An 18,428-nucleotide genomic window follows, 5' to 3' on the forward strand; every position below is an offset into this window, starting at 1 on the left:
GTTTTGCACGTTTTTGTGCAGCACACACAATTCAGTTGCCAGTTGTAAACTTTTCAAGTTCAACAGGGCATAAAACCCGCAGCTCCAGCCACGATTCACTGTAGTTTGTGCTGTACAAACAGAAAGGGAAAACTGAAAACTTACAACATAAGCAACTAGAGTAGACAAGTGACAAAGGGACCAAAGTTCAAAGTATGAAATAACTAGTAAGGAGCAAAGGAGAAAAGAAGGTATTCAACAGTAATGCCAGCCAGCCCAGTCACCTTCCACCAGGCTCCACTGCCTAGTACAAAACGTCACACAGAAGACTCTCATTAGTACTTTCAATGTCAAAAGGAAAAAAAACAAAACAAAACAAACAAACAAATAACAAACCTAATTAAACTATACCACTCAAAATCCAGCGGGCTGTGTTTTGTTGCAAAATCACTCATAAGGAGCTTAGCTCCTTCATGTACATAGCCCTGGGAAAGAATATGTACTACTCTTTTGCCTAAAAATTACATTGAGATACCTCCAGGTACCTGGAGTTATAAATGGTCCCATTCCATGTAGCAAATTCTACTTTCTTCTTTAATTTAACAGAGGTAAAAACCTGGCTGTAACAGTACAGAGAATACAAATGCTTATACCAGCACAAAACCATTTTCCCCATTTTTTGGAGCTTTTCCATTCAACAGCCTATCAAAACTGACACAGCATAGCAGGCCAGAAATGTTAATATTAATGAGGCTGTTCCCACAACTGTACAGAAATATCAATCTGGAACATTTTTGCTATGAAATTGGGAGCCGAAGACATACAACAAAACGGGCTGCTGGAATTGTCATTATGTTTTTATTTAATAGAGGGCTTTTCTCATCCACTTTCTAAGCAGGCAGTGCTATTTCAATGCAAAAATCAGAAACAAAGTCATTATCAAAACCACACATACAGAATCACTTAATTTTTTTTTTTCTTTTGAAGATGATTGAAGTATAGGATAAATAAAACATTATATTATTCTTGACATAAGACTGTCCATAAACAGTTAATATCTAATCGTTTCTCCATTAAGTATTCAAATATTCAATGTATATCAGTTAAACTACTCTGGCATTGACTGGGTCTTTAGAGGAACAAGTTGTCTGGAAAAAAACTATATTTCACTGAAGAACAAACCTATAGAAATTACTTTCTTAATGCTTATGCATCCTTAATTCTCTGTTCCTTAGGAAATGCTTTCTCTCCCTTCTCTTTTGGACTTAACCTACAGCAAACTGCTTTTATTTGAGCAGGGCTGGCCCTGTTGGTGCCACTGCTTAGTTGCTAACTGAGGGATTAAGCAGCACTAGAAAATACTAGAGCTCTTCCACAAAGCCAACATTAGCCTATTGAGGCTAAGCTCCTGAGAAACCGTTCTCAGAGCTGCTCTTTGCTCCTATACAGGAATGTATTCACTTCACTTGGCTAAATCTAGCACCTGTGAACATCTACACACTGTTTTTGCTAGGAGAGACTTTTGCTATAGTGAAGAAATTAGTCTATGTCAACAACACAGAGGCTGTGGCATCAATCACGCCCAGAGCCTTCACACTGTTCCTATACATCTGGTTTTAGCCCAGTGGTTACTGCTTAGATTGACCTGGCACCAAGGGAGCTCACTGTACAGCACTGCATAGACCAGAAGGAAAAAATATACCTTTAGCTTAGAGATCTTACAGCTTAGGATAGTGTAATAAATAGCAGTTCTTTCCTGAAACAGATTAAGACATGGAGCCATTTCCTTTCCATGCTGCATCCCAGCATAACTCCAATGTAATAGAAGAATATAGCTGTAACTCAGAATACTTAACATTAACTCAATAGAGAGAGAGAGCAAATTTTAGTTCACTACACTGGACTTTGGCTTTTTGCTCAAGAAAATGAGTTGAAGAATCAGTTTCCTACTAGTCTTTCTCTTTAAAGCCTTTTGTCTACAAAATTACAAAATTACTTCAATAATGTACACTCCACCTAAACTAACTGAGCAGCTCAGACGATGATCAGCTCCATCCTAACCTGAATGTTCTGGTTTGGTGGGTTTTTTGGTAGTGGGGAAGGGCCACAGGACTGGATCTGGTAAGAAGCTGAGAAGCTCCCCCTGCTCCAAACCCAGCCAAGGAGCCATTAGAGGGACAACAGATGCACCTCTGCCTTTAACATACAAAAAACTGATATAACACCTAAGCAGAGAAGGAGGGGGAGAAGAGCTGTGCTGAAGGAGGAGAGCACTGCTGGTGGAGGAAACAGGTGCTGAAGAAGGAGAGCAGTGCTGGTGGTTGGTGAGGAAGAAGGGGAAGAAGGTGCCCAAGCAGAAGTTTCCCTGCAACCCATGGCGAGATGGCAGCTGTCCCCCTGCACGTGGTGGAACATTCCCTGAAGGTGCCAGGAGTGGTGAACTTGGCCACTGTGGCCAGAGGATTTGCTGCCAGTGGACTCTGATTGCACAGCTTTGGAAGACCCCAGTGACAGGGGAGTTTGTTGTCTGTGTCCTGTGTGCGTTTCATCAGTGTGAAATAAAATTATTTTTTTTTCCTCAAGTTGAGTCTGTTTTGCCTGGGATCTTAATCAGTGAAGAACCCTCCTTGTCCTTTGTCTCAACCCATGAGCTTTGTCCTCCTCATCCCAGAGTGTGTGTGTGTGTGTGGTGGGGGGTGAGTTGAGTGAGAGGCAATGTGGCTGTTCCTTTGTTGTCATGTTGGGCCCAAACCACAAAAGCGAACCTTTATCCAGTCAGCCTTTGTATCTGTTTTTCTGAGAATGCCTTCCCTTTCTTGTCTCTCTCTTTCACATCATGCATTATTTAGCATCTACCCTAAAACCACACTTCTTGTAGGCAAGTAGTTAAACAACATTCTAAGTTTTCCTTTGCAGAGTTTCTAGGTCTCATACTTGAAGCAAAAGGCTTGAAAACATAAATAAAATAATTTTAAAGAAAGAAAGAAAAAAAAACCCAAACAAACCTCAAAGGCACTTTAAACAAAATTCTCATGACTTTTACGACAAGTTTGTAATCTGAAGAGGAGATGCAGAGCAGACATCCAACTCGTGATGTCTAAGTCCTTGGGGTTCAAATGTAAGGATTCCTCTTCATCTTCCTTTTCCTTTTTTACTTTTCTACTCCTGCACTTTGAGTGAGGAACGAAGATGGCCAAATTTCTGGTAGAAATCGTCTTCAGCACGGTTCAGAGCTTCCTCATCGATGTAGACAGCTGGTCTCCGGGAAACCAAAAAGTACTGCACTTTCCGCAGGCTCCATCCCATCACGTACTTCAGCCAGCCACTGACAGCAGCTGTAGACCTGCCAACCCCAGCGTTGCAATGAACATAGACAGTGTGTCCATTCTCCAGTAGCCCGTGCAAGAGGCAGACAGCTTGTGGCAACATCTGTATTCTTCCTAAGGTTAAAAACAAGGCCCGTTCATTTGCATTTGAGAAAGCTGGACTCACAGTTGAGACTACATCTATACAGCCTGATGCACCTGATGCACTCTGAATCACAACAGCAAACCTGACATAATTTTATGTTTTCTTCTTTTTTCTTCTTTTTTTTTTTTTCTTTTTCTAAAATTATCTTCTATCCTAACCTTTGTTTCTTCTGGCAGCAGAGTTTCCAGTCATACAAAATCTGTAAAATTTCCCAAGTCTTCTCTGAATATACATTCTGATTAACACTGAATGTGTATGGCATATTCATTTGCACAGAGACTGAGATAAGGCAGCAAATTATGTCAAACAGTACATCTTACATAGCACTAAAGCTAGTAAGCCAAAACTGCAATATTTAATAGTACCAGAGTTTTGTGAAGCTACCTGCTTCTTTCTTTACTGCTGCTTTCTATACTGCTGTTTTCCAAAACACTGTAATGAAGGCCATTATGTCAATAATAAGTGAGGGAGGGAGAGAAGAAGGGAATTTTCCTGTGCAATTTAATACTGTTATAATTTAGTTGTGTACTAAGCATATGGTTAAGCAACACAGAACAGTCTTTCTCACTCCCAAAGGGATTACTATACCATATTTCCTGATGCTTTTCCCCCTGTTACCCTAGGAACTGAAGCTGCAAACACCAGAGCCTAACTTTTCCTCATGGCACAGTCAAGCACTTACATTAAGTCCTTTCAAATGCCTGTTTTAAGGTCTCCTGTCTTCGCTGATGTCCTAATACTGAGAAGACAGTTCTTTATTTGTGGCAGCAGTATTTTACTCTATTGAAAACACTCCTGGTAGGCTACTCATGCAAAAGCACACACACTTTCTAAACTGGTTGGAAATAAGATTTTGAACTGAGCACTCCAACAAAAGAATTAAAAAGAATAATTTATGTTACAAAATGAGGTGCTGTGGCTATTCAAAGTTAATTACAGATAATTCTATAAATTACTCTATTGAGAAAATTTATCCCAGTATCAGACTGGGGTACTGTAGTTGAGTAATGATCTGTTGGGGGCAGGGAATGGCAGAGACGGGCACACAGGTGTCTCTCCACTTTTAACCAGCAAGGATAGCAAGCTGTCCTGCTGTGCAATCTTGCAGTCTTCCATCTACACAGCATATTTTCATTATAAAGCTAAATCCAAGCTGAAAGCAAAAACAGTCAAGCAGTTATCAATTTCAGATGGCTTTAAACATTTATACTGCCAGACACAAAGTACTTTAGATGGTCTCTCTGCCTACAAGATGAGTGATTTCTTAGAGAGGGCACACACACAGAAGTTACACCTTGCATACTAGCTATATTTTTAGGCAAAATTTACACAGGGGAAAAAAAACCAAAACACAATGTCATGAAAGTGACAGATTAGCAACTCAGAGGGTTTGTTAATTTAGCTGCAAGAGTGGTCTGAACATTACCTTCAGTGCTCATGTCCGGGGTTGGCATCCAGACATAAGCAAGACCTTCCTCTTTATACAGTTTCATGAGGATCTTGGGGCTCATGGGTTCCGGGTAGCGGTTGCAACCCCAGGAATTTTGAACAATGTCTGATTCAGTCTGGAAGTTCATCACAGCCGTAACACCCAGCTCATGCTTCAGCTTGACAGTCACATGCTCCAGCTGCCGAGGGCAACTTCCCAGCCAGATGTTTGTCAGAATTCTAGCATTGAGAAAACATTGCAGTGGGAATCAATTAAAATATCTTAGCAAAGAAACTTCCAAGTTCAGTACTGTTCCAGCTCCAAACCTGCTTAGTATCACCACATGAACACCGCTAAGCACAGCCTTTTCATGTCATGCAGTAAGCAGCTTCTTATTTCACTACAGTTGAGTCGGTAATGGGCGATGCTGGGGATCAAGTTCCTGACCTACCACAAAAAGCCAGACTGAGATCTGAGAAAAAATTTGGAGCATAATTAGTAGCACAGGTCTCCAAGGCATCCATCATTAGGCTTACAGAAGCAGCTTACTAACATCACAGATTAGAATAAGAAAACTAAATATTTATGCAATTTGCACACATAAAAGAGCCCTAAAAGATACACATGATGCAGATCTGAATTAATTTAGTAATAAGTGAAGCACATAAAACACTTCCAGCTTTGTAGCTACCAACCATAATGAGGAAAATAAGCAGAAAAAAACCACAACAAACCAAAGCAACAACAACCAAAAAACACATAAACCCCCCCTCACAAAACAAACAAACAAACTGTTAAGCTATCCCTCTGTGAGGAAACTAGAAAGTGAATAAGTTTATTCTCATTTTTATCTGCTCTTGTGGAGTCCAGTAGGAACAAAGTGCAGAATTACAATACATGTTTAGCTTCCCTCAATGCCCAATGAACCAGAAATTGTGCAAAAAAAACTTGAGTGTTTTGTGTAGAATGAATAAACATCTGTATTTCTGGTACTTATCTAAATCAAACTTCACAAACTCTATGGCTTTCCAATTGTAAATTATCATAAAACTATTGCATGACTCAACAGATTTTGAACTGAATATTATGAAGAGGCTTGTTTTCAAATGAGGGTGTTTTACTGGCACTTGCAGTTAAACTGATGGTACCTAAATGAATGATTTACATGCACAAATTATTAGTGATCTACTTTACTTTTTTTTTTTTTTTGCTTAAACTTCTATTTTGAACATGTAATCCACAAACTACACAAAATATACCTACAGCTGAACACATAATTTTGCAAACATTATTAATTGAAAAAAATGAAGCCAATCTACAACAAAAGCAAGATCCCAAAAAATAAAATGTCTGCCCTGGATTTCATATGCTCTTTTCCCATTTTAGTATCAGGGACAAATTAAAGTTTTATGAAAATTAAATTAAAGTTTTATTCAGGACCAGTTACTCATAGAAGTAGCCCTTAAATCATCACGTAGCTATTTCTATTCCACTAACACAGTAATAAGTGCTTACTAGTGTTTAATTAAGACCTGTACTTGACAATTACTAAATCCTGGTATTTTACTTCAGAAATATTGTCAAAAATAAAAATTAAAATGCGGGAAGTACTTTATATTGTTTCCTATATTTTGGCTGTATCCACAGTGAGTTACATACCAGCCACACAATCACTGACTTTGGCCTTAACAGCCCCTGGTTCAGTGAGACAATGGGCTTGGTCCCATTGGTAACTGAGGCCCAGCTTTCTGAATCACAGATAATGAATGAAAACCTGAATATCTGGACAAGTCTACCACACAGCAAATCAAAATTTCAACTGTGTTGCATTGACTGTGAGATAATTTGAAGATACTTGACTTCGCTCTTGCTTCACATTCATGTTCTGGTCTAGAATGTAGTGAGAGTATTTCACGCTGTTAATAGAAAATGCATTTGCTCCTAAACAGGAAGCAAGCTTTAACCCAGCATTTCAGAAATTGAGATTCACCCCTTGAAGTAATTTCTTTTGTCATTTTTCTCACGTCCCTGAACACTACCTTTTTAAAGGAGAGAAGACATGGAAATTAAAAAAGTTCTAATACACAGGCTCTGGATTTCTTAAACTACAAATTAAATTAAGTTCATTTGTTAAGGAATACCAATACCCAGTGGACTCCACTGCAACCTGAAGGAAATGCAATAAAGCACAACCATTGTGTATTACCATTTTGTCCAATCCCAAATGCTAATCCAGGCAGGGAGCTTCACAAAAATGCTCAAAATCCAGCATAACCATCTGTAGCATTCCCACTGACCAGAGGGATTAGTGAAGGTCCACTGACACACTTATTTCAGTATCCCACTTCCCATGTGCCAGCCCCATAGCAAACCTAGTCCTAACCTGAAGGAGTCACCCCTGTCAGGCTACTGCCGCAGAAATCCACTGCAATGCTTAGAGCATTTCAAGGTGGCAAATGCAAGTTAAAGTACCCTACAAATGCAGGTGAATGGCTGGAGATGAGCAATGCCCACAAAATTCCATAGTGGGGAAAGAATAGCAATATCACTAAAACCTTGTGACAATACGAGGATATTCATTTGAGAACAAGAACCCTAGCATCATTCCTTCAAAGGCTTTCCTGGAGACTCATACATATGTAATTCTCTTGATATGTTGGGAAATCTAATAGAATAACATAGCTTGGCAGGAGAGCAAAAGCGTGTTTTCTAGCATTTGATTGAAGCAGGAGTGACTACAGGGTTCCTGAGATAAATAAAATTCTGTGTAGTACTCTTGCTTGCAGATAAATCAATGCTTTATATTTTTTCCCCAATTATTATTTAGTGGGCAAACCACTGGGATATTCACCAGGCATTTATTCAGCTTTTGTAGCCTAAATGGTCCTGCCCATGACAAGACGTATGATTCTATGACATGAACAGTTCACTGACAGTTAGTTTATCAACAATCAAATCACCTAGACTAACATCAAAAGTATCCAGCTAACTTCAGAGGTTAAGACTTGTAAATTGTATAAAAGCCCTTTCTTTAAAGCTTATAAAGTTACTGCCCTACAGTTCACTTCTCCATCAGTAATATGGAGATAATATTTACCTACTTTAAGGGGACTTCTGGGAATTAAATGAATAAATGACTGTGAGAAGCTTAAATTTGTGGCAACAAGGGCTAAGTGTTAGGCTGGTGTCTGCTCAATTGACTTGACTTACAGAGCCTGAATAAAGGCAGAGTAATTAAAAAACTGGCTTTTGGCTTGTAAACTAAGAAAAACAACAACAATTTATCATTACCAGGGAATAAATATGGAACACTCCAAAATCACTTGTATGATTATTTTCCAGCTGTTGTCACACTTAAATTTTTTAATCAATGCATATGCAGATAGTCTTCCCATCTTTAAGGAGGAAATGAGTCTGAGGCAATACAAGATCAGTACTCTAATACTTTTTTTTAATGGCGCAGATTGTAATTTTCTGGCCAGAGGAAATATTCCCAAAGCATGACACACTGCACCTTTGAATCTTACAGCTCCAAAGATAGGACAGAACCAGCCCAGCAACTGTAGCTGTAGGGATCCAATCGCAGGGAGGATGACCTGACCTGGGGGAAGTTACTGCATCTGGCTGACATCTCCATCACCATACAGCTGTCTGTGCTGCTTCTTAGGCATCTCCTGTGTTAGTTTTGTTGATAATGGTTTCAGGGAAACAGGCAGCAAACTCCAATTTCCTTGAGATGCTGAGTTTTAAGCTGGGATGACTTGGGTACTGTTTCTAGATCTGTTCAATCATGAGCAAGTGTACTAGGAGCAGGCACCTTGTACAATCTCTCCTAAAATTAGTCAGCTCTTCTAAGAAGTCACTTCTTATAGGAAAGGGTAGGATTCAAGCCTTTGGGAGCCACATGTCATCAGAATCTCTATGGGGCACAATTTTCAGATGTCCTTTTATCCCTATAGTTGCCAGCTTTGATCAAGAAAGAGGACTTTGCTGAACTAAGGAAAAATACTAAATCATGTTCCATTGGTTGCTGGCAACAGAGTGATCCATCAACCTTTCAATCTGATTCTATCAGTAATATTTTTGACCAAGGTCCAGGTCATTATTTCAAATGAAAAGTGATGGATTCATCCTTCAGCACCAGGTCAAGATGCAGCCTGGTGTTAAAACTTGCAATGCACTTCAGTTGTCTGCATCAGTCTTCCTTAGATCCCACTAAGCATCTGATGACAGCAAAATGAGCACTAAGATAAACATATAACAAGACAGAGCATTTAGCTGAAACAACAAATGTAGTAATGAATAAATCTGCTTTCTCCTCCCTTAAGACTTTTATTTCCTAAAGGTGTAGCAGGCAATTACAGATACATGTAACTTGCAGCAAAACTTATTCTGCATTCCCAGAAGACCAACATCTATAATTCAGTCAATTTACCCCCAGCATTTTGTGATGGTCATATGCATATGGAGTGGATTTGGTGCTGATGTAGTGCTATTACCCTGACATCACTGCAAGCAAGGAGCCCAAGGGGAATGTAAGCCTGAAGCACAACTCAGAGATATTTTTGCTGCACTGTAACTACTGGACACTGCTTCCAATTACAGTGGATTCCTATTTCCTCCCCTGGTGGCACTGGAGCAGGAACTGGTCCAGAACTTTTTGCTAAATTGGATTTTTAATGGAAAATTATGATCTGTCAGAACCAGAAGCTTGCACTGAAGCTTTCTACTTTAAGTCAAATTCAAAATAGTTCAAAGACCAAATGTCAGATGACAAATAAAGTGAGTCAGAAGGATGGCAGCTAAAAAGACCTACCTCACTTTTCCTCTCTCTCGTTTGACACAAAGCAGATTTCCAAAAGTATTGCTTTGGGCATATTCAAAATGAGAATATAGGAAATCCTACCAGCTGTAGCTGAGATGCTCTTTCATCTTTTCTCTAACCTCTGCCTTTTGACAAGGCACATCAATTTAAATGGTGATGCCACTGGATTAGGATGACCCAGAACTATCATCCTGTATTTGCTCCTTCTTTTGCCATTGGCATTATTTTATCAACATATAGCAGCTTATTCTTCGGTACATGCATGCCCCTTCTGGGCCTTTCTTGTTCTTCTTCTCTTGTAACCTGTGACAGTGAAAATACTAAGAGCACTTGCTAGAAATCAGATGAGATTCCTCAACCTTTGTCAGAGCAATCTAAAAACATCACTGAGAAACATTGCTATCTCATGCCCTCAAATGCATTTACAAGCAAAGAAAGATTTATCAGTGACCACATTCTGCTCTCCAACAGAAGATGTGAAGACTTTCAAATATTCTTTGATATGTAGAAAGCACACTGATGACCACCCTCACCTTCAGAAATATTTTCCTGATGTCCAACATGAATAGTGCAGTCACAGGTCACAGTGATTTCTTGTCCCCACAATAAACACAAAGAACAGATTACTCTTTTCCACTCTGCAAAACCCTTTTACTTATTTGAAAATTACACACACATAGTCTTGCACTCTTTACACACACACACTTAGTTGTCCTATTCAAAGCATCTGATGATTTTGTTTGCCTTTGGGCTCTCCAGCTGGCCAACATCTTTCTAAGATGTTATATCCAGTACTGGCAAAAGGTCTTACTATTTCTCAGCAGCACTGAAGATTAGCTACTTCTTGTGCCTCAAAGGCATCCCTCTTTATAGTCCCCTGACTGCCACTTTATAGCATGACACTCTTGACCTATATTCAACACAGAATTCAGTTTCCAAGTTACAGTCTCCCACAAGAGACAGGTCTACTTGAGGAGAGGCTACATCTGCAGTACATAAAAAGAAAAACATTCAAAATACAGGAGATGCCAGCTATTTCTTCTGAAAATACTTTCATATGAGGGCAGACTAAGATTTTAGCATATTTAAGAGGGAATCGGATGACAGCTTAAAATACATGGGAGCAGCAAATCAAGTGGCCCTATCTACATAAAGGAGGTAAAGAAACTCAACTTCCACATTGTTTCACCTACAAAGCAACTACTAAGATATGAGAAAAGTTGCAGATTTTTTATTTTTTTTTTCATATTTTCCTCCAAAATACAACACAGGCAGATATCAAAACAGAGGACTCCCTGCCTTGGTCTTTTACAATAATTCTGGTTTCATTACATTCTCTTTAAATACAGGACAAAGAGACCTCTCAGCAAAACGCTGCATTACCAAGGAAATCATAAAATAGAACTACGGGGTTATGACACTGACATTTCACTGCACATTGCACAGGGCACGTGGGTAGATGGCTGTGGTCTTAATCCCTTCTCCTGCTGACTTACTGATTAAGTCTCCTTGCAGAAGACGAGCTGATAGAGGCTTCGTGATGAGAAGCTTGACTTAAGAAGGGTTGACTGGAGACAGTCTGATGCACCCAACTGCCCAGCACGCAGACAAGCACTGCTGGCCAGAGCAGGAAAGCAAGGCTTGATGATTCTATGGTAGAACTCAAAAAACACCAAGATCTAATATCCAAGCTTAATAAGATGAGTTACCAATAGAGGGTTAAATTGCCATAACCTTAGCAGAAGTAATCAGAGAAAAGTGTTGATTAACAATAAACTATATCCTACTGAAATGACACAGATGCAGACTTTGTTAAAATTACGTACATTTTGGAATAAAATATTACTCTAACCTAACTGCAAAATGTAGAGGGAGCACAAGTCATCACTTGCACATTTGTTCTGCTTTACCCCTGAAAGGGTACAGTTTATTGTGAAGTTAAGAATTCTACCTCAAGGCTTTAAACTAGGAGAATTAAATCAACTACAACGTAGTTCCAAGGTGGGTTTTTTTTCCCCTTCTTGTTCCTATTTGGCACTGTGATGAAAAGTAATTATGCTCTGGCATATTTTCTTCTTAGATGTAATTTGGACTACTTATCTATCCTCTCACACGGGAGCAGACTTGGCAACTAAAAAGAAACACCTGCTTATACCACTTTAGAACAACACTGTCAGCTTAGCAATAGAAGAACTTTCACAAGCCCTTGAATTCTGAGTGCTAAGCTTAATAGTATCTTATTTATTCCATGCTCATAAATTTATGTATGAATGTGGCATCAAACGGCCTCATTTGTTGATATGCAGAGCAAATAAGCCATTAAGATTTGACCTCCAGGTGACAATGCACTAAAATGAAAACAGGTAATAGTAACATCAAACTGATAACTGAAAATTATAAGGTTACTCAGACATTCAGCTACAGTTCCAGTAGCACAGTGCCCTCAGGTTCTGCTGCCTTAGGAGGAGATTTCTATAGCATCAGCTTGATGGTACAAAAGGGTTTCATTGTCACTAACCTGCATTTACAGCCAATGGTATGGGTCACTCTTCAGACTGTGAGACAAGGAGCAGCCATGCCAACACCTCAGCACAGCACAGCTCTCCTCCTTCATAACCTTCTGGTGGATTCTGACACTGGGTAGACCCGTAGGCTCTGTCTGCTTTATGGATCATTCTAGAGTTGAATGCACCAAAGATAGAGGATAAGGATCCACATGAGTAGAATTAATGTCAGTCATGTAAGTCTAGATGGATGGATCCAGATGGATCCACAAAGCTTTCTGTTAACAGCCCATTTTCCCCTTCCACAGGAACCCCAAATATTCCCTACAAGGAGCATAAAAGCTTCATTAGAAGAAACTCACAAAAGAATCTCATAGGGACAGCGGCAGACATCAAGGGCATTTCCAACATCCTATACCATGCCATGGCAGGTAAAGTGTTTGAACATCTAGACAACTGGGAAGTAAACCACATCCCACACTGCAAAAATAAGAATAGCACCTGGATAAATAGGCAGTAGCACTATGATCGAGAGTCGCAAAATAATCCTTCCATTGTATTCAGTACTAGTAGACTGACATCAGGAGGAATGAGAGGAAGCGAAAGAGACACTTGGAGATCCCCACAGAGAGTACCAGAACAATCAGAGTTTTAGAAGACAAGTTTCCAGAGAAAAGGCTGAAAAAACTGAGGGTTAATATTGAAATACTGAGATGTTCCAACCTCAACCACATTTTTATTCTCGGAAAAAGGGTAATAGCTTCCAAGCATGTAAAAGATGGTTATAAAGGGGCAGGATACTGAAATTGTGCTAGGAAGACTAAAGTGGAGGTTAGAAAAGCTTTTTAATGGCAGGAATAGTGAGGTAAGTGAATAAAAAAGTAACAAGGCTGTAGAGTCTCATCACTGAGACAAGATCATATATAAGATCAGGCTGGATAAACCCGGAATTATTTCAAAATAATTGAGACTAAGTTAGAGCAAGGAAATGGAATGGAAGCTTTTTGAGGTCTTTTTGAGCCTATGATCTATGATACTATAATCCTAAACTTTAAATTCCACCTCTGAGAACACTACCTATATCAATTTATCAAGCTCCGTCTTGAAATAATTTAGGTTCCTTTTCCTCCCTGCCCTATTTGAAAGGTTATGATAGAAATCAGCTATCATTCCTTTGATGTCAGAAACCTCATTCTAATTTACACTCTAAATTAATTCAAAAGCAATTAATATCCATTTGATGTTAAAGCAGGTTCAATTTCACTAAGTCCTCTTCCTCCCTTATACTAATTCCTGAATGTCTTTTAGAAATAGTAATATATCCTCTTTCTCAGTCTTCACTGAACTATACTGTCTATCTCAAATACCAGAAGTAGTAAAGCGATAGTGGCACAGAGTTCCTTGCAAGCTAACTTATTTTGCTCCAACTCCAGTGTTATAATAGCTACATGGCCTGTGGAAAATGCCCTCATTCATTCCAAGTTAGCTCAGGTACCTCTGCTCTTCATTGCAGTTTGTGATAAAGGTATATCTTATGTCAGGGAATCCCTAACACAGAAACAAAAAGCAATTCCTCCCATAGTACAAAGGGGGTGTAAAAATCTTCTGAAAAGAAACTTCGGGGATTCTTTTTGTGGAGTATGTCCTGATCAGAAAGTTACTGTGAAGAAGGCAACACAGAGGAGGTAGCATATCCTCATTGACAGGGATTGCAACATTACCTCAAAGGTCAGTTACTGACAGATCAATCAGCCTGATACAGTTGATCTCTTATATGTGGGGACTAGAAGAATTTCCACACTTGCCCACCCATGGAAAATGGAAGTGTAAAAAGCATTGTAAACTATCTTTATTCTTCTTACATGATAACAGATCACATTTATCTAATTTTGTCTCTAGGATAAGTGTGCGTGGTCCAATCAATGGAATTGCTCTCATTAAGCTTGCAGTACATTTTATTATATACAGGGGGAAAACATGCCCTAAACCCTTCCCTCTTCTCATTCACCTCACTCCATTAAAAAGCTTAAAGTCTATGAATGTCTACCTTACACATGTTTTATAATCTATTTTATCTCTAGACATGATCTAAAATAACTAGGTCTCACAAGACTTTATGTACATGGCCAGAACTAAGCTGTGGACAATAAAATTTTATACTCCTCGTATTCAAAGTGAAATACCTTATGTCATAATTCACCACATACTTTGAAGAGGAGAAAATAGTCATTCATAAGCAAACCAATGCCTTGTAGGACAGGGGGTCCAGATCTAACCTTATAAGGCTTGGTCAGACCCTATTTTCAAACATACATGTAAGGTTTCTAGCAATGCCTGAGGAGCATACCACATACAGCAGAAAGCAGGAGTTGCCTTTGTAGGGAATGACTCCTTGTACTTTCATTTGTGTAAACACTATCTGAAGCAAACAATGTGCCAAATACAAAAACACAGCCTGAGAAAAGAATCAAATTAAAAGGCTTGTACTGAACAACCTGGGAAGGACTCCTCTGTTGGCTTGTGAGGATTAATACTTAAATGCTCTGATTACAGAATCTTATCTCATGAGACCATGGTTGCCAGTGGTTACTTCCTACATATGACTTCGTTAGGTTGCCAAGAGCAAATACTCTGAAACAAGAACAACAGGCTGCTAAATAAGCCAGATAGTAATGAGCCATGAATCTCTTGGCATTAGGAATGAGAATTTCTAACATTAATGCTTAGAAATTGAAATGATGCCACTGCTGGCACCTTCAAGTTAGACCATCTTAACAGTATTGACTTAAACTGCTACAAACGAACTTCAAGTTAGTGCCCAAAAAGTTACAGGAATTGTCGGTGGTAAAAACATCTTTTGTCTTCTGTCAGAGTTAACTTATTAGCAGCCACATAGACATCTGCAAAAATAATAAATGATTAATCAATTTTTGAAATGCACCTTTTCAGATGAAATGGAAATGTTTTCCAATGCTTCAGAACAAGCATATATTAATTAAAACTGCATACTTTCAAACCACAGGTTTTTGAAAAGCAGCCTTTTGATCCACATGGCAGCATATGCTCACATACAGAGTGATGGGAATCTTCTCAGAACTGCAACTGTCAGAGGAAGAAGGACAGCTATCCTTTGTGGCACCATCCAAACACATCAGTCCTGATGGGTTCTGTTTCTGCATGTGTTCACTCCAGTTAAAGGAAATTGATATAGAATTTCTAAACCCACATATTTAATTTATATTAATTTTAATGAGGGACAAACACATTCTGGAGTACCACAGACTGGGTACTCCAGAATTATTGAGACAACCTGAATCAATGCATCACCACAGTCAGCTCTATAAATTTGTAAAATATTTTTTTTTCCAAAACAAAGTAAAATCAAAGGGACAACAGTTGCATGGTGCTACCCTAATAATGTTGTCAGAAACTTCATTTTATCTAACATACTTAGTTATTGTATTATAAACATAAAATTAATAGCCCTGTTGGATGAGTTGCCAACATCAAAGGTCAAGGCTGAGACTGTAACAGAGCTACTGAGAGGCCCCAGATGTACTCACGTAAGTCTTTTTTAACACAAAACTGCAAAGTACAGTGGGATATCCTGAAGAAGTCTTGGACAGCAAAAAGGAAAAAACAAACAAACTTGAATTTCATGAACTAACAATGCTGCATTTTTTATTGGAGCCCAACAATAGTAAAGAATTACCATGGGTTGTCTATTTTTTTAAATGGCTTTTTTTTTCTTTTTTTCAAATTTCTTTCTTTTCCTTGCAAAGTAATTTCGCTTGCTTGGAAAGTGGAATTGCAGGTATTTGAATAAATGTACTAAAGCAAACTATTGTTAGTAAGGTTTATTTAAATTTGTTTACATTCTCAACTGAAGCTTGACTTCGTAAATTTGTAAAACGTTACTCATACTGGACAGCCTTATTACCTAGACGACAAATATATTTGAGAAGCTTCTTCCTCCTTTCATCTCAACAGATGGAAGTAACTCAGTGTTACAGGAATCTGAGCAAAGCAGTCTTCTGCAGTGAAAGCAGTAGTTAACGCTGTTTAGGAATGGTCTGAGCACTGCCAACCCTTCAAACTGCAGAGGAAGGAAGCTTCTACTTCATGATTGATCTTATTTCTAGTCTACATTTTCTTATTTCTGTATTAAAACTAAAACTAATATTTCCCTTTTTCCTCTTCTTCCACACTTATAATCTTTTCTATTATTAGGTTTTTCACTTTAAAGAAAACAGACATTTCATTTAAACTTACAAACCATGATGCCTGTTGAACCAATAAAGAAGAAATCCATATTTGTTATAATGTGGCACCGTCTGTGGCATTTGACTCAATTTTTATCAACATTTGCAAGAGGAGTTAAAGTTCTGAACAATAGCAGGGATTATGTATCTCAACTACCTGAAATTAAATTTCCAAAAATACAAGAATTAAAGGAGGGAACAAGAGATTTTCAGTTCATCCTCTTAATACATTCCCTGGGAAGAAAAACACAGTTCACTTCTTTGTTTTTTGCTTTTTCATGCAGAGAGAAAATTATACATCAGAAAATACAGGAACGACTTGATAATCTCTATTTACTCTTGGGAAATAGAATACTTATATTTCTGAGACAAGCTTCACAGAAACTAGAGCTACATTCAAGTTTCCTTTCTAATAATTATTTTTATCCTTTAAATAGGATTCTCTATATTTTTATATGAAGGAGCTTTTTAAAAATTATCTTGGAAGTATCTAGAGCATTTAAACCTGAAAACTTGAATTTATATCTCTCAGCATTTATAAAAAATATTTAAGATAAAGGTAGAACTCATAACGGTTTCAGCTTGCTACTGTTTTAAGTGAGGAATCTTTAACAGTTTCTCCATTTCATTTGAGTTGAAACAACTATGCAGTTGCTTCTTTCAGATTTTTCTGACTTACAGGTTACCTGTTTCAAAAATACAGTATACACTGAGCAAGCAAATACCAAAGCAGCTGGTTGTAATAAACTATCTGATGGCATCAACTCTCACATTTGGGAACTGAAAACCCTCCTTTGAGGCTTTTTTCTGCAGGAGTCAGCTGCAGGCTGGCTGGGCTAACCTGCCCTAGAAAGGCAATCTGCTTGTGAAAAAGCATGGGAAGGGTAGGCAGGGTAGGTCTACACTGCATACACCAGGCCCTGATTCAACAGTTTTGCCAGCTGTAAGTTATGGAGTTCTCTTAGTGAAGTTCTCCTGATAACAGCCAAATATATCTATATCTGCATTTGCTCCCTCCTGGCAAACTAAATAGCAATAAGGTTGAGTATGCAATCTTTGCTTTTGAAAATGCTTCTGCTTTCTTGAGATAAACTATATTATGAAATGCCAGTGATTAGAGGGCACCTAATAAACGTGTGTAAAAGCTAACAAAAATAAATATCTGTGAGACAACTGGAACATCATCTTTGACGAAAGCAGTGCTGCCCCTTACCCGTAGTCCCGGCTGTGAGCTGAATTGCCCACATTTCACAATCTCAGTCAGTTTTGCTCACAGCCAGCAGTGCTAGCAAATTGCTTTCCAGTGGAGACAGAATTTTACTCTCTTGCTGACAGCCTGAATGTTAAAAAGTAAAGCGACAGGAAGAAAGGCTGAAGATCTCCAGAAGAAACACAGACAAGGGTGCACAGTAAAGCAGAAGGAGAAATTAGAAGCAATAACAGTTTTTCTCCCTGACAATGATAACAAAAAGTTTATCTTTACCAGACTACCAACATTTGTTGGTTATATCCCACAGAGGAAAACAGAACAAATAAGTATGTTCACTCCTCAAGGTTTTTTTCAGGAGGGTTCCCCGTTGCACACTATTGCACATCCATACCATGACCCCAGCCATCAAAGTTTTGGGAAGCCAACTCATTCTTCCTTGGCTGAGCCACACAGCAGTTTGAAGGGCCTTGATGTTATTTTCGAGTAGAATTCAGACTCTAATTAGGAGGGGAAAATACCTTTTTCAGAAGTTTAACATCCAAAATGTTTATTTCCTTTCTCTTTCTTTGCAGGGATAAGGGAGGGAAAGAACTTTACAATCCATGCTTTCTCTCATGAGGAGTATAAAAAAGGTAAACAACACATAATGAAGGTGCCATGGAAGTAACTTCTTCCTAGTATAGACAAGTGTTGGTCATTACTTTGGCGGATTCAGTAATTTCCGAACAGTTAAAATAAGCTGGGTTTC

The 18,428-nt window shown here is 38.6% G+C and overlaps 1 protein-coding gene across 3 annotated transcripts in view; it reads right to left on the reverse strand.

Moving 5' to 3' along the window:
- Nucleotides 1-818: 818 nt before the first annotated feature.
- The window catches only part of EPM2A (EPM2A glucan phosphatase, laforin), a 37,446-nt gene continuing 19,836 nt past the window's right edge, over nt 819-18,428 (reverse strand). For all 3 annotated transcript variants that reach the window (XM_051614164.1, XM_051614165.1, XM_051614166.1), the window contains 2 exons: nt 4,877-5,118; nt 819-3,419 (listed from right to left, as the gene is read on the reverse strand). In XM_051614164.1, the coding sequence (XP_051470124.1) occupies nt 3,139-3,419; nt 4,877-5,118 (523 nt within the window). In that variant the 3' untranslated portion in view covers nt 819-3,138. The remainder of the gene's footprint in view (nt 3,420-4,876; nt 5,119-18,428) is intronic.

This window comes from Apus apus, chromosome 3, assembly GCF_020740795.1.
Source record: "Apus apus isolate bApuApu2 chromosome 3, bApuApu2.pri.cur, whole genome shotgun sequence".
Lineage (NCBI taxonomy): Eukaryota > Metazoa > Chordata > Aves > Apodiformes > Apodidae > Apus > Apus apus.